At 42.9% G+C, this 16,333-nt stretch overlaps 1 protein-coding gene across 1 annotated transcript in view; it reads left to right on the top strand.

Moving 5' to 3' along the window:
* DERL1 (derlin 1) overlaps positions 1-15,722 on the top strand; it is a 28,356-nt gene extending 12,634 nt beyond the window's left edge. Inside the window, exons 3-8 of the mRNA XM_055314189.1 lie at positions 4,583-4,647; positions 5,692-5,718; positions 6,285-6,380; positions 8,157-8,209; positions 10,115-10,225; positions 13,871-15,722. Coding sequence (XP_055170164.1) covers positions 4,583-4,647; positions 5,692-5,718; positions 6,285-6,380; positions 8,157-8,209; positions 10,115-10,225; positions 13,871-14,009 — 491 coding nt within the window. The 3' untranslated portion in view covers positions 14,010-15,722. The remainder of the gene's footprint in view (positions 1-4,582; positions 4,648-5,691; positions 5,719-6,284; positions 6,381-8,156; positions 8,210-10,114; positions 10,226-13,870) is intronic.
* The last annotated feature ends 611 nt before the right edge of the window (positions 15,723-16,333 follow it).

Raw genomic sequence — 16,333 nt, 5'->3', positions numbered from 1 at the left:
TGTTGGCAAATTGAACTCCAATAAAAAAAAATTAAAAAAAAAAAACAAAAAAACAAACTCTCCTAAGATGTAATTGGGTTCCTGTACCAAATGGTCAGTAAACCTCCTTCCTGCATTAAGTGCTATTAAAAAAAAAAAGAAGAAAGAAATCAGAAAGGTGCGAGCAAGGGGTAGTAGAAAGGGAGGTGGGGGGGGGATGGGGTGACTGGGTGACAGGCACTGAGCGGGGCACTTGACGGGATGAGCACTGGGTGTTATACTATATGTTGGCCAATCAAACTCCAATAAAAAAAACACAAAAAAGAAAAAAACAAAAAAATGGATTGTTTTAACCATTTTATTTATTTATTTTTTAAAAGATTTTATTTGGTGCCCTGATAGTTTTAACCATTTTAAAGTATAGGGTGCTGTGGTCTTTTTATTATTATTTTTTTTATTTTAAGATTTTATTTGGGGTACCTGGGTGGGCTCAGTGGTTGAGCATCTGCCTTCGGCTCAGGGCATGATCCTGGGGTCCTGGGATGGAGTCCCATATTGGGCTCCCCGCAGGGAGCCTGCTTCTCCCTCTACCTATGTCTCTGCCTCTCTGTGTCTCTCATGATTAGATAAATAAAATCTTTAAAAAAGAGTAATTTTATTTTTGAGAGAGCACGAGCATGAGTGGAGGGAGGAACAGAGGCAGAGGGAGAAGAATCCCCACTAAGCAAGGAGCCTGACTTGGGGCTCTATTGATCCCAGGGCACCAGGATCATGATTTGAGCTGAAGGCAGATGCTTAACTGACTGAGCCACCCAAGTGCCCCAGTTCTTTGGTCTTTAGTCTATTTGTAGTGTTATGCATCCACCACTAACTAATTCAAGATTTCTTCATCACCCCCTCAAAATTGAAAGCATTACTCTCCCTCCCCCATCCTGTTTTTCCAAGCTCCTGGCACACACCAAGCTACTTTCTATACATATGGATCTCACTATTTGGGACATTTTCTGAGTCCCTATGTGATTGGCTTCTTTCACTTAGTAGAATGTTTTTAAGGTTTATCCATGTTGTAGTCTGTGTCTGCATGTCTATATGAACCCTCTTTTAACTATTGTTCACCTTTAAAAAAATGTATTTAAGTAATCTCTACACCCAACATGGGGCTTGAACCTATGACCCTGAGATCAAGAGTCACTTGCTCCACCAACTGAGCCAACCAGGCACCCCTAACTACTGCTCACCTTTAATAATGATCTCATCGCTGGTCTTACTTGATTTCTATTCGTGTCTGTCCCTCTGCCCCTGATTAATTGAAGCAAATGCCAGACATGATATCATTTCATCCGTAAATATTTTAATATTCACTTCTGAAACACAAGGACTTAAAAAATAATCATAATACTGTTATGAAATGTAAGTTACAATAATTCTGCGGACATATTTTATTTGTAAATTGTTTTCTCTTGGTTACTTGATGTCCTGGAACCCACTTACCCATCCCTACTATATAGTCAGGTAATTAAACTAATTTGTGATACCTGAATAACACTTCAGATCAATCTGTAGGGTTATTAGCCCTTTGATCTCTTTTGTCTACTCTAATTCTTAAAAGTTTCCCCCAGTCCATACTATCTAGTCATAGAGCATTTTGAAGTTCTAGAGCTGAGAGGCATTTTTTAAAGTTTTATTGATATGTAATTCAAATACGGTACAGCTCCCCCCATTTAGAGTGTACGATTTAGTGAGTATTCATAGAGTTGTGCAGTCATTACCACAATTAATTTTAGAGTATTTTATCACCATGAAAAGAAACTCTGTACCCTTTAATAGCCACTCCCCATTTCAATTCAACCCCACCCTCCCCTTAAACTTTTAGGCAACCACTGATCTACTTTTGCCTTTTTGGATTTGCCTATTCTGGACATTTCTTAGAGACAGAATCATACAATATGTGACTTAGCATAGTGTTGCCAAGGTTCTTCCATGTAGCAGTATGTTATTCCTTTGTATTGCCAAATAAGGCTCTATTGTATGGAATTGCTACATTTTGTTTTTCTATCCATCAATTGATGGACATTTGACTTGTTTTCATTTGTCACTGTTATGAATGATGCTCCTCTCAACATTTATATTGGGAGGAACTTTTGAGACCTGTCCTTTTAAAATAAGATTTCACAGACAAGAAAACAATGGTCTGGAGAGGTGGTGACAGGTCCCGTAGGTCACAAACCTGTTCAAGGTAACACAGCTAGGACTGGAACCTGGGTTCGCGGACTCCCAGCCTTCTCTCCACCGTCCAGCCTCACAATAACACCTGACAACACACTTGTCACCTACATATTTTCCTGCCTGACTCAAGTATACAGCAGTGTTGGCTTATTTATAAGGTTTCTGATTTAAACTGGAAGATTGCAGGTTGAGACCTGTTAATTTGTAAATTCCCAGTTGCAAACTTGTCAAATAATAGACTACTATAGTTCATGTGATGACAATAGTTAAACTAGTCAATCCGAATAATCCTTGGAAATCATGACGCCAGTGGGACACCTGGCTGGTTCAGTCGGTCGAACATGCTATTCTTGATCTTGGGGTCATGAGTTTAAGCTCCTCCTTGGGTATGGAGCCCCCTTAAAAATTAAATTAAAAAAAACCCAGAAATCATAAAGCCGAAACCAAATCAAAAGAAGCACAACTATTACTAAAATTCAGAAGTGTTGTCAGAATTTCAGCTCTGATTCATCCATAGAGATAGATCCCCTATCATTAAGCATCCTTAACACTGGGGCTAAAGTGTTCCTCTGTGATATCAGGGGAGAAATGGGGGAAAGAACGAGAGACTTCTGCTGCAAACTTGTTTTTTTTTCTTTTTTTTAAGATTTTTATTTTATTTTTTCTTAAAGGTTTTATTTATTCATGAGCGACACAGAGAGGGAGAGACATAGGCAGAGGGAGAAGCAGGCTCCCCACAAGGAGCCCAATGTGGGACTTGATTCCAGACCCTGGGATCACGCCCTGAGCCGAATGCAGACACTCAACTACTGAGCTACCCAGGTGTCCCAAGATTTTTTATTTATTTGAGAGAGAGAGCGAGCAAGAGTTGGGGGAGGGCCAGTGGGAGGAGATGCAGACTCCCTGATGAGCAGGGAGCCAAATGCGGGGCTCCATTTTCAGACCCCAAGATGATGACCTGAATCAAAGACAGATGCCTAACCGACTGAGCCACCCAAGCACCCCACTTGTTTTGTTTTCTTTTAGATAGGTATTTTTTCCTGACTTTCTGATACTTGTTAGGATTTTTTTTAGTTGACTATGTATGAGCTAGAGTGACCCTTCCAGTCATTTGTTTCTTATTTCTGCCTCTTCACTGGTCTTCCAATTGAATGCATGAGGAATCTCCCTTAGAAAGGAGAGCCAGACCAGTGTTGATTATTCTGTCCAGATATAAGACAGAGTCTGGTATATGGTGTAGTAGCAAGGGCACTGGACTAGTAGAGTTCACCTGCTTCTAACAAGCCATGTGACTTTGGTCATGTAACTCTCTGTAGAAAGGGGGTCTTTCTTTTCTACCTCTCAGATGGAGTGTAAAGGTAAAGAGTCAGAGGCTATGGGAAGGTTTGGCTTTGCCCTTCCTCCTCCCTTTTTCCAGCATCATTTTCCCTTGCTAGAATGTAAGCTGGAAGGAGATTGAATCGTCTCAGAAAGGCAGTGTCAGACTAAGTGGTTTGTGTGTGTGTGTGTGTGTGTGTGAATCTGTTAACAACAGCAGCAACAACTGTGAGAACTTCCCAACAGAGTCATGCTGGAGGAGATACAGTGGTGGGCAAAGCAGATGTGTTTCCTCCCTATCAGAGCTTTATGGTCCAGTGGAGAGGGAAAGGATTGCCCCAGTGATCACGGATGTGTCATCAAGTCATGGGGAGAGCCAGGAAAGAGCCCGACTGGTTGTGACGTCTTCAGGAGGTGCAATCTCAGGAGCTTTGGAACACATTCTCCTCCACATGAGTCCTTCAGCCTGTGGTAGTTGGGGAGCATGATCCTTACTGTAATTCAGCTAGGAGAACACAGATTAGCATTACTCAGTTGGCTGTAGCTCAGGGCTTTGTTGAGGAAGTGGTTTTATTTATTTATTTTTAAGGTTTTACTTAGTTATTTGACACAGAGAGCGAGTGCAAGCAGCGGGGCGGGGGTGGGGGACGCAGCAGACAGAGGGAGAGAGAGAAGAAGAAAGCTTCCTGATGAACAGAGAGCCTGACTTGGGGCTCGATGCCAGACCTGGGACCATGACCTGAGCCGAAGGCAGACACTTAAACAACTGAGCCACCCAGGGATCCCTATTTTTTTAATTTGTTTTTAAAGATTTTTATTTTAAGTATTCTCAACACCTAACATGGGGCTCAAGCCCACAACCCCCAAGATCAAGGGTTGCATGCTCCAAGGGCATCGTTTTAGATATTTTTAAAAATTTACTTTTCTTTTGCTTGAGAGGAGAAATTTAAAGATATTCTCATTTTGGCTTTCTCTATAACTTTTTGAAGTATTTCTCTACATAGAAGTCACTTTGTTCTGAAATTCTGAACCATGACATTTGGCTTGTTTTTGTTTCTAGGAGCTTTTGATGGGAGGCCGGCAGACTATTTATTCATGCTCCTCTTTAACTGGATTTGCATCGTGGTATCCTTTAGTCTGTTATTTGGGGCCAGAAATAAACTCTTATTTTCAGGTTTGGGGAAGTAGACCGTGTTCTATACAACAGTTCAAATTACAGTATTTGCATCTTTGTTTACTACAGTTAATAATTAGGAATAATTAAAGTTCGTTTTTGAAGCTGTCGTAAATCACATAGCCCTTGAGTGATGCGTCCTCTTGCTGTTGTGAGGTTTCCCACATTTGGTTGAATTTTATTGCCGTCCCTCTTCTTGTTCCTGGTTCTCTGCGTTCTCATGTGTGACAGCTTGTTTGACTGCAGCACAAAGAGATTCCATGCCATGAGACAGCTTTTGGAATCTGTGCTCCTTCTCAGAAAATGAATTTACAAGCAGCATCCTTTCCTGACTTTGTTGCAGTCCTTGTTTCGGGGGCTTACCCAGTAATTCAGTTCCCCCATAAGTCCCCAGCTCTGGGAAAGGACCCAGCTCATCTCTGCTGTGTCACAGCCACAGCTGCCAGCAGCCTTCCAGCTGCAGACCTGTACAGATGGTGAGAGCAGCAGAAGGGGCCTAATGGCTCAGTCTGCACCCAGTTGGTGAACTTAACATTGCTTTGGGGCTTAGCTTCCATTGAAACTTGGCCAAGAGCCAGGACATGTGGCACTTTGATTGCCCTTTCCCCTCTTTTAAGGGAAGAAAAAAAAATGTTCTGGAACCTCAACAATGCTGTGGAGCCCTGGATGTGAGTAGAATCATTATTTGTTTCAGGGCACAGGTATCTCCGTCTTCCATTTGAAGATGAGATGCTGCAACACAGGGCAAGGCAGAGAGGGCACAAAGGGGCCATCTGAGTCATATGCCAAAGCAATTCATTTGTCACATTTCCTTGTCATCGTAATAGTATAAGAGTATTCATAATGAAGATGATTAGGTACCTTTGTGTTCTGGGATGTTTTAGACAACCTGAACTACAGAAAAGTGTTTTCTTTCAGGACACAGGAATGAAATGAACTGATACTAGGTGCACAATGTTTTTTTTTGTATCTGATCTTTAACTTTATAAACCAAGATTACTGGCTTAGCAATGGATATGCAGGTAAGTGTCCCTTGAAACTGTTTGCCCTTTTATAGGTTTCAGATTTATAATGAATGGCCTTTGAGAGAAGCTTGCATTGCATTAACTCTGTGGCTAACTATGCGGCATTTTGAAATTACCAGAATTATAACTTTTATATTGAAAGTCTTACATGAATTATCTAAACTGTTATTTTCCTTGCTCATTTTGGGCTTCTTCACAATGTTTGTGCATGGACAGTGATGGTTCTCCAGTATTTTCTATGCATTATATGGATACGTATTTTTTTAATTGAGAATATACATTAGGTAGAGTTTTACTGCCTGCTTTTTTTCAAATAACCAAGTTTGATCCTGAGATTTCTGAATATGTCTAAAATAATTGTATTTTGTTCCAGGATTTTGTAGTGTGCATTGTCCAATTGATTAACACAGTTTGTAATTCTGATGATTGAATTTCTTTTTGGTTTTGAATAGCCATGTGAGAATTTGTTTGTAGGGGAGAGGTTAAAAAAAAAGGTAGATTCACGCTGAGCCTGTTTGAAGTGCCTCTGGAGCCTTGTCTTTACATGTTGACTTCTTTTGCAGTTGCTGATGATTCCTCTGATCATGTCAGTACTTTATGTCTGGGCCCAGCTGAACAGAGACATGATTGTATCGTTTTGGTTTGGAACACGGTTTAAGGTACTTTCATGTAGTTGGAAAATTTTCCTTTTCATTTGTCTTTGCAAAATCCCCTCAGCTCAGAGATGCACTTTCTGACTCATCCGGAAGAGGTCACTGCAGAGCAGCGTACCAGAGGCAAACCCCCTCTCCCCTGCTCAGTGCCCTGCCTGTCTGCAGCCAACCTGGAATCCTTTGCTGTTACTTCTCACTCCCTCTGTGCTTCTGGCCCCTCAGGCTTGTGTCCCTAAGTGGTCTCATGTCTGTGCGTGATAGAGAGGAGGAAGGAGGCGGGGCACCTGGGTGGCTCAGCGGCTCAGGCAGGGCGTGATCTTGAGGTCCTGGGATCCAGTCCTGCATCAGGCTTCCCTCAGGGAGCCTGCTTCTCCCTCTGCCTGTGTCTCTGCCTCTCTCTTTGTGTCTCTCTCATGAATAAATAAAAATAAAATCTTTAAAAAAAAAAAAAGAGGAAAAAGGAAAGATATTCCTGAGGAGCACTCTCTTTTAAAATCTATTCTTAGGGATCCCTGGGTGGCGCAGCGGTTTGGCGCCTGCCTTTGGCCCAGGGCGTGATCCTGGGGACCCCGGATCGAGTCCCACGTCGGGCTCCCGGTGTATGGAGCCTGCTTCTCCCCCTTGCCTGTGTCTCTGCCTCTCTCTCTCACTGTGTGCCTATCATAAATAAATAAAAAAAAAAAAAAAACAAAAAATTAAAAAAAAAAAAAAATAAAATCTATTCTTACTATTCCCTGTTAATGTATTTTACACTTTAGCTAAGACAGATTATTTTTGTCACCAAACACTTCCCTTAGTGCCTTCTCTCACAGTTTTCCACTGGTAGCATCTTTTTTATTCTCTTCCTCTTGTAAATCCTACCTGTTCTTCATTTGAGTTGGGACTGAACATACTTCCGGGTCTCCTGCCTAGAATTTGTCTCGCCTCTGGGCTCTGTAAGATGTTCTCTTTCTCTTATGGTACTTAACCACATTCGGTCTCCAAGTTATTTATATGCAACCCTTTCTTTACTAGTTTGTGAAGTTCCTTGCAGCTCCCTTAGCTCTTGGTATAATGTGCGGAATCTGGTCTGGCCAGAGCCTCAACTGAAGAGCTTTGTCACTGGGGAGAGTATTTGTTCAAGGTATCGGTGTGTAATGAGATAAAAATTCAAAGTAATTTTGTGAAATATGTAAAAGAAGAGCCTAAAAAGATGGGATATTTTAGTTCATGGGTAGCAGTTTTGCCAGTTAGAGTCTTAATGTGGTTCTTTTCAGGGTCATGTTTTCACCAGCATCCATAGGACACCCATCTCCTTTGTGAAGATCTTTGTTAATATTCACCCAGAGGGGCATGTGTTGTATCTGAACCATGGGCAAAGTACTCTGTCTCTCTAGTTACTAATATATGAATAAGTATAATTTTATTTTTTAAAAATGTATTTATTTTAGCTAGATAGAGCTTGAGCATGCAAGTGAGGGGAGGGGCAGAAGGCAAGAGAGAATCTCAAGCAGACTCCCTGCTGAGTGCACAGGGCTCAATCCCATGACCCTGAGATCATGACCTGAGCCAAAACCAAAGAGTCAGGTGCTTAACCAACCAAGCCACTCAGGCGCCCCCTGTATAATTTGAGATAGGAAGTTTCAAGTACAATAATGCTAGACTGGTCTGAGAAATTACCGCAGTGACTTTCCAAGGGATTTATATAAAGCTCTTGTCAGTATATCTTTACCCATTCCAGCCCCCTAGCAACTGTATCCTTTTTAGGTGTGGTTATTCATGTTTGTGTATATTTTTTCCTAGGCCTGTTATTTACCTTGGGTTATCCTTGGATTCAACTATATCATCGGAGGCTCGTAAGTGATACTAGATTTACTTAATTGGAAACAAATCCCTAGAAGACTTCCATTATTCTTTATCTCCCTTCTCTAATCTTTATAAAATTTGAAAGTTGTTCAACATTGATGCATTGGAACCTTATACTTATGAAATAAAGATGACCCTTGAACAATGGGGGCTAGGAGCATCAACCTCCTGCATCGTTGGAAATTTGTGTATATTCTTTAACTCTTCCAAAACTTAATTGCTAATAGTCTCCCATTGACCAAAGCCTTGCTTATGGCACAAGCAGTCAATTAATGCGTTAGAACTGTACTATATTTCTCAAAAAAACCCCACATATAAGTGGATCCACAAAATTCAGATCTGTGTTCAAGAATCAACTATAATTTCATTTTGATTTAATTGATTAAATTGTAGGGCTTTAAGTGCATTTAGCGTTGAATGATTGTTATTTTGTTAGCTCATCATTAGGCACAGTACATTTCCATGTACATGTTTTTGAATAAATATTTCTGAATTCATTGTCCAGACTGAGTAAACAAAGAACTAATTTAATTTGTGTCTGAGCTGACGACTCTAAGAATTATATGTAAAATTACTATGTTTTTTATTCTTTTTTTTTTAAGATTTTTAAAAAATTTATTCATTCATGAGAGACACACAGAGAGAGGCAGAGACACGGGTAGAGAGAGAAGCAGGCTTCCCTCCCCGCAGGGAGCCTGATGTGGGACTTGATCCTGGAATTCCAGGATCATGCTCTGGGCGGAAGGCAGGTGCTCAACTGATGAGCCATCCAGGCATCCCTTTGTTTTTTATACTTGAGGCATTTCCAGGATGCCTTGAAAGCTGCTCACCAGTCATCGAAATGCAGATTCTCAGATGGGAAGTAGTTTTGTAAGTGGTTTGATAGTACAGAAGTTTTAGCCAAATAGCCTCAGATTTCTAGTCTGGAATTGGAGCTGAGAGGAAGACCTTTAAAGCATCCAGTCAGAATTGTAAAAGGAAGATACCAAGATGCAACTGTTCTGTGAACTCCTACTTGTACTACAAAATATTTTAAATGTTTTAACAGATTTTAATAGTACTGGGGCCTTAACATGTCTGACATTTCTGCTCTGTGTGGTCCTAATGCCTGTCGGATATTGATAGAAATGAATGAGTCAGCAAACAGACTCTTTTTAGAGCATAGCAAGTTCTGAGCGTGGTAAAGCTGCCCTGCCACCCGGATGGGCAGAGTCTGGGAGTAGTTGTGGCTGTTGATTTGTCCCTGACAGGAATCACGTGGCAGGAGAAGACACAGAAGGATATGTGATAGTAGGAGTGGATCTATAAAACCTTGAAGTGGCCTGTATGTAAGCCATGGGAAAACTGAAGGTCAATGTTTATTTTAGGATTACAAGGTGAAGGTCAGCTATGCCAAGTGATCTTTGTGATGTCTTATACTCAAAGATGTGAGGGAGAAGTGCTGTGGCTCTAGGAATGGGGGAACAGGCGGCGTTCACTCTTCCCCCTGTGCCTTTCCATATTCCCTTGCATCTCTCTCGCTAGCTTTTTGATTTGCCCATGGTTTGCAAATACAGTATTTATGACTGAAACAGTCAGAAGCTTGCTTTGCAGCTTCCAACTCTGGAGGCAGGAGGTAGCAAAAACAATATTTTGAGGATGAGATGGGGCTTGAAAGAGATGTCAGGGCAGCTGGTCTTGTAGAGCACAAACTCCAGCAGGACTGAATTTCCCTTCCCTCCGAATGCATTCACCATACAGACCACAAAAGGGCTCATTGTGGAGCTGTCACAGGCTCCCAGGGACCAGCAGTGGGTTGCCAGGAAGACTCTCTTCCCTGGGCCTCTAGTTAAAACTGGCTACATCTCACCTGACTGCTAGAATGTCTTCAAACTCACTTGGCTCTTTGTTTGCAGGGTAATCAATGAGCTAATTGGAAATCTTGTTGGACATCTTTACTTCTTCCTAATGTTCAGATACCCGATGGACTTGGGAGGAAGGAATTTTCTCTCCACACCTCAGTTTCTGTAAGTATGTTTTTGCTCATTGAATAACCATTTGCCCATGTTTTAGGCGTCCTCATCAAAACTCCACGAGATATAGCATTTACCTCTTTTGGCGGACAGAGAACTGTGAGCCAACAAACTGCCCCGGTCACCCAGTTACAGGAAGCCAGGGCTCAGAGCCACAGTTTGGTCGTCTCTGTGGAGCCCTTGCAGCCAGGGGCTGCTGACTCATGTCAGGCTTCCCAGGGGACACCATAGCTCTGCAGGGCACGGGGCAAGGCACACGGTGCCAGCGTGGACAGCAGTGTGCAGGGGGCCGGGCACAGTAACAGCACAAGGCTACCGTCTCTCGGAGTATCAGTTTTCCACAAGGTTTGGCCAGAGAAGAGGCAGAGGGGCTAAGTTAACTCCTTGGTTAGCAATTTCAACCCTTTTTCTATTAGATGCTGTAGAACAGAAAATTTGTGGGACTTTTTAAAGTGAAAGTGAGAAACTCAGGGTTGGATAGTCCAAGCACCCCGGGAGTATGTACTGGTTCCTTCTTTGATTTTAGGGTTTATTCAGGTGAGGGGGCTGAGGGCCTGTGACAGACTTGGGTTGGAATCCCATTCCCGTCTACCAGTTTGGAATTAATAACACCTCTGAGCTCCAACTTGCAAATTGTAAATCCAGGGGAAGCCCTGTCTCCCACGGCTGCAGGTGGAATGGTATGCTGTTGGCCGTACAGCCGTGGGTGTCCAGTAAATACGAGCTCTTAGTCTTGTTCTTAAAGTTGGGGCTGGAGTGGGATTTTACGAACCAGAAGAGATGCTGACACACTTAAGCATGTAAGTAGTGTGGCCATTCTGTCAGTGAAGCAAAAGGCAGTTGAAGAAGGGACCAGTGAAATCACCATCTGGGTGTCACAGCCTGCCTGACAATCACGCCTAATCTCCAGTCCGGGATATGCAGTCATAGCTTGCATTGAAAAGCTTTAAAAAAAAAACACCCTTTCACATCTTGCTCATTTTAATGTTTCGCGGTTTGTCATTCTTCTGGAGGGGTCAGTGAGAGCAGTAAAACTTGAGTAGGCCCCTTCACCCCCCCGCCCCCTTTGTCAGTTAGTGGTAGATTTTTGAAAGCCTTCTTCTGTGAAATATAACATACAAACGGAGAAGTACACTATTGTTGTACTTTCTCTCTTTTTTAAGAGCATAGAAAGAAACTTGTTTGTCTTCTGAGCCTTGAGTTGCCTTCAGGCTAAGAAAACAAATGACCAATCTGCTTTCTAATTATCAAAGGACACGATAACAGCAGGTTTGGATTTCTGATCTAGGTTTATCAAGTCAGATGGCAGATGCATCAATTAAAAAAAATAAAAAAACTTGGTCCTTTGGTGGGTAGCCAGCAGTTCTTTTGCTTTAAATGGCCATATTCTGACTTCCCGGCTTGTAGATATTTCTCAGTTGCAGGAAATAAAGTATCCGAGATTCTAGTGGCAAAATCAAGGGCACACTGGAGCCTGCCTTCCATTTGAGCATTCTCTGTTGGCGGAAAAGCCCTTCTGTTGAATTTTGCATAAAGATCAGATGATAAAATGTAGCTCCTTGCAAAAGCAGTAACTGCTTTGAAATTACCATAAATTTTTGTTGATTATGTATAATTGGGTGTCTTTTTGTACTAATTACTTGCATTTAATTTCACTATCCGTTTAAGCAGTGGAGATGACTTCCATATTGTCTTACAGTAGGAAACAAGGCAAGACAGACCTTTTTAAGTGTTCTACTTTATTACACACTTTGGAGGAATATTATTGTACCGGAACATCAAGGATATTGAGAAATCAGAAGTTGCAAATACATTTTGATTTAAAGACAAAGCTGTATTTGTTTAAAAGGGAAGATGGGAGTTCTAGAATTCTAAGATAGATCCCTGTTCTGCATTCCATTTGGAAAAGTAGATCCTCTTCTGCGCACAGTTATTTTTCTGTTTGAAAGGGGTTCATTGTCTGGTTTTGGCGGGAACAGGAAAGTCTCAGGGATGATGTAAACAAGTGAGGACTCCAGTCACCGACTGCTGTCACCTGAACCACCTGACCCCGTGGGTCTCCTCTGCAGGCCGCAGTGCAGTAAGTGGTACAGGTGCAAGCTCTGGAGCCAGGACGCCTGGGTTTGAATCCCGATGGTCACCTTTAGAAGGGCTTTATTCAATCTTGTTTTGGTTTTCTCATGTATAAAATGGGATACTAATCGAGCCTGCCCCATATTGTTGTGGTGAAGACAAGGTGAGTGTATGCACAGACAGCACCTGGTGTAAGCAAAGCACTGGGTGATTGGGTTGTGCTCTGCAGGCTCTTTGCTGTGGGCAGGTCACCACTCTTGGGTTGTTGTTGGTCCCATGAGGGTTTTGAGCAGGGGCATCAGGTGATGGTCTCTGCCTTCGAGCACAATTGTAAACATTAGAATTTAAGTGGAATAGGTTTTTTTTTTTTTTTAAGATTTTATTTATTGATCTGAGAGTGCATGAGCATGGAAGGGGAGAGGGAGAGGGAGAGGGAGAAGCAGACTCTCCACTGAGCAGGGAGCCCGATGTGGCCCGGGATCATGCCCTGAGTGGAACAAAGGCAGATGCTCAACTGACTGAGCCACTAAATGGAATAGATTTAAACACATTCTCCGTTTACTCCGAGTCCAGAGAGGTCAGAGCCCAAGAGAACACAGGCTGGGGTGTATGTTTTCTTAGCTGTTCTGTGACTCTTGGTTTACTAATCTGTCACATGTGAAATCAGGTCCCCTTTTTGGGCTTCAGCGTTCCCACCATGTTGGAGATGGAAGGAATGCTGTCAGAGGGCAGATTAGGCATTCACAGGAAAAACACACCCCAGACTCCCAAGACCAAGAGGACCTCTCTGATCCCCCTTGGTGGATGCCGTGGAGCCCAGATGTGGCAGTGGATGCTGTTGGGCCTCAACACTCAGGCTGCGGATTCATCTTCTGCACATGAATTTGTTTTGTCTGCTTTGATCTAGTTTGATCTGTATTTAGATATGTCAAAATGCTATATATGGGTGGTTCTTTCTGGTTGTTGGGCTTGTGAGAGTAATATTTTTGTTTCCATACTCTTCAGCATGAATTACTTTCGTAATCAGAAAACAAATTGAGTGTGAATCTGGCTGGGAACGGAGTAAATTTAAGAAACCCGAAAAGTGGGGTGCCTGGGTGACTCAGTTGGCCAAGCGTCTGGCTTCGGCTCAGGTCATGATCCCAGAGTCCCGAGATCAAACCCGATGTTGGGCCTCCTGCTCAGTGGAGAGTCTGCTTCTCCCTCTCCTCGTGCTCCTTCTCTCTCTCTCTCTCTCTCTCTCTCTCAAATACATAAAATCTTAAAAAAAGAAAGAAAGAAAGAAAGAAAGAAAGGAAAGAAAGAAAGAAAGAAAAGAAAGAAAGAAAGAAAGAAAGAAGAAAGAAACCTGAAAAGCACGTATCGCCTGTGGTCAGGGCATTGAGCCAAGTGCTGAAAAGGCCCAAGTTAAAGTAAGACTTGTCCTTGACCTTCCATTGGCCACGCTAATACGATTCAGTGAGACAGCTGCCACAGGGACACCAAGAAAGGAAGATGCACTGAGTGGTGGGATCACTCTGCTGAAGTGATTGTGTCATCTTCTCTCCCTTTGTCCCCCCGACCCAGGTACCGCTGGCTGCCCAGCAGGAGAGGAGGGGTGTCAGGATTCGGTGTGCCCCCCGCAAGCATGAGGCGAGCTGCGGACCAGAACGGCGGAGGCGGGAGACACAACTGGGGACAGGGTTTTCGGCTTGGGGACCAGTGAAGGGGCGGCCTCGGGTCTGCCCGCCAGCCACTCCGCTCAGATGACGTTTCCTCCCAGTGCTGGGTGTGCTTACCAGCCAAGTTCTAGCAAACGCTGTCGGACCCGACCCACACTGAATGTAGTCTTTCAGTACAAGACACAATTTTTTAAATGCTGAAGAAAAATATAAGTGTTCCTCAAGTTTCGTGATTCTCATTCAAGTCCTTACTGCTACGAAGAACAAATATCAACTGTGCAAATTTCAGAACTGACTATATTTTTTTGGTGTCTTCTCTTCCTTTTCCGTCTGAATTAATGGGTTTTGGCTGGTCCCGGTCTGCTGGCACCAAGCTGGGCTTGTGGGGTTGGGTCACCAAACCCTTGACGAAGGGACTCTTACCTCTTTCTTGCACACACGCCTCCCTCCTTCTTTCCCCGACCCCCACACTTGCAGCTAGAGGAGGTTGCCCATAACATGGTTCTGCCTGTGACAAGCTCTCTTATTTATTGACTTCTGCCAAGGCTTGGTCACAGAGAACTTGTCCACTGCGTTCCCCCCTTTGGTGGCAGAACTATAACAATAGAAGAGAAGACTGGACCAGCGTACGGAGAGCTTCATCAGCTTTTGGAATTGCTGTGACCTGGTATCAGGTGCAACCATTTGCCACCTCTACAGATGTTTCTTATGAAAAAAAAAAAAAAAAACACCACTGTGTCAGTGAGGGCCACAGACTGGGGCTGAGGGTTGTTGCTAGTCCTTTTTGTTTTCCCCAGGTCAAGTGGTGGAAACTCAAGTGGAGCTGCATCTTGCGGGGGTGGTGGGTAGGGGGCTAAGGTGAACTGGGGGGCATAATCCCTTTGCATCTCATGTAGAGCATACTGGTTTTGTGTGGGCCCAGAGTAGTTTGGGTTGTGTTGTGCTAGAAAGTTCCAAATCACATTTGCCGCAGGGAGTTGCTCTCTCTGAGAGAGACCTGGGCATGATCACATTTCCTCCTCCTTCTAGTTTTATGTTCATTGAATAGTGTGGACAGGACAACCTCATACCCTATTTAAATTGTCTTTTTTCTCTCCTTCCCCTTTTACTGGCCATGTGCTTCAGTTAATTGTGAGGAAGGTGCAGCTCTCCTCTGTACAGAGATCGTATGTTGAGAGCTACTACAAGCACATCTAGGTAGATCCCATAACTTTGGGTTGTAATGGCTTTAGAATCATTTGTGCTTGAGGGTTTTTATTTTGAGCCATGAAGGTACACGTCACGAATGGCACATCAGACCAGTGTAAATACCCACAACTTTTTTCATAGGTGGGCTTTTTCACATCAGAGTGAGGCTTATCCCCCAATAAAGTTTTTTTGAAGGCCCTGGTGTTTGCCAGTTTCTTATTTTGTGTTTTTAGTCCGAAAGCAGCCTGCCAGGACCAGTGTTGAGTGGCTGCCACACTTGGAGTCAGCTGGAAAGGCTTTGGTCGTTTTGATTGGTTTCTTCTCAGGAAACTTTGTGCTCTACCGGTGTGACTGTCCCGCGCCCCACCTCTAAGCAGTAGTGACGTGTGTTCTCCCAGGAAGTGGGGATTTGAAAACAGCTTGTTTTTAATAAAAGTTTGTTTGTGTGTACCTCTCCATATTTAAGTTATACTATAAAATAGGAGCCCGAGAGAATCTGAACCTCAACTGTCGTATGTTTTTGCTGTTGACCTGTGGCCACAATAAAATTTACTTGTAAACTTTTAGAAGCCATTAGTCCTGTCATGTCGCATGTGCGCTCATCATACAGGAGCAGAAACTCATTGTACGTGTAAGAAGGTTCTCGTAAGTTAGCCCGATGCTCTTCTTTGCCCTCTTAGCCACTCAGCTGCCTGCCAGCAGTAGTTTTGGTAAGGGTTACAAGTATTCTTTAGGACACCTAAGTTCAAGGCAAAATGTTCATTAAATTTTCCTTTTCAAATACATTTAGGGAGCTGATAATTTTGTCTGGATGACGGGTCTTTTTGGAATAATTTTAGCTAAGCAAGCTATTTGAGATTTGATTTGGCAAGGCAAGACACGATGGTGGATTCTATTAATGAGTGAAATTAAAGAAAAAACATTTTGTATCGAGAACTTCCACTTTTGTAACCAATCCTTTTTATTGGTAAAAATTGTAAATTAAAGTGTACAACTTGATGGTTGTCTGCCTTAAATTTCCATGTACCTACTCTGCTGCCTCTTTTAGGTACTACGTCATTTTTGGAACCAGTCAACTTTTGGGCATTTAGGAGTGCCCAGGATTTGTTGCTATTTCAGTGATGCAGCATATTTCAGTACCTACTTCTGTTCACATGTTGAGGACTATCTGTAGGATTCA

The sequence above is a fragment of the Nyctereutes procyonoides genome, unplaced genomic scaffold (genome assembly GCF_905146905.1).
Source record: "Nyctereutes procyonoides isolate TBG_1078 unplaced genomic scaffold, NYPRO_anot_genome, whole genome shotgun sequence".
Lineage (NCBI taxonomy): Eukaryota > Metazoa > Chordata > Mammalia > Carnivora > Canidae > Nyctereutes > Nyctereutes procyonoides.
The sequence above is the reverse complement of the archived record's forward strand: the minus strand, read 5'-3'. Positions and strand labels throughout refer to the sequence as shown.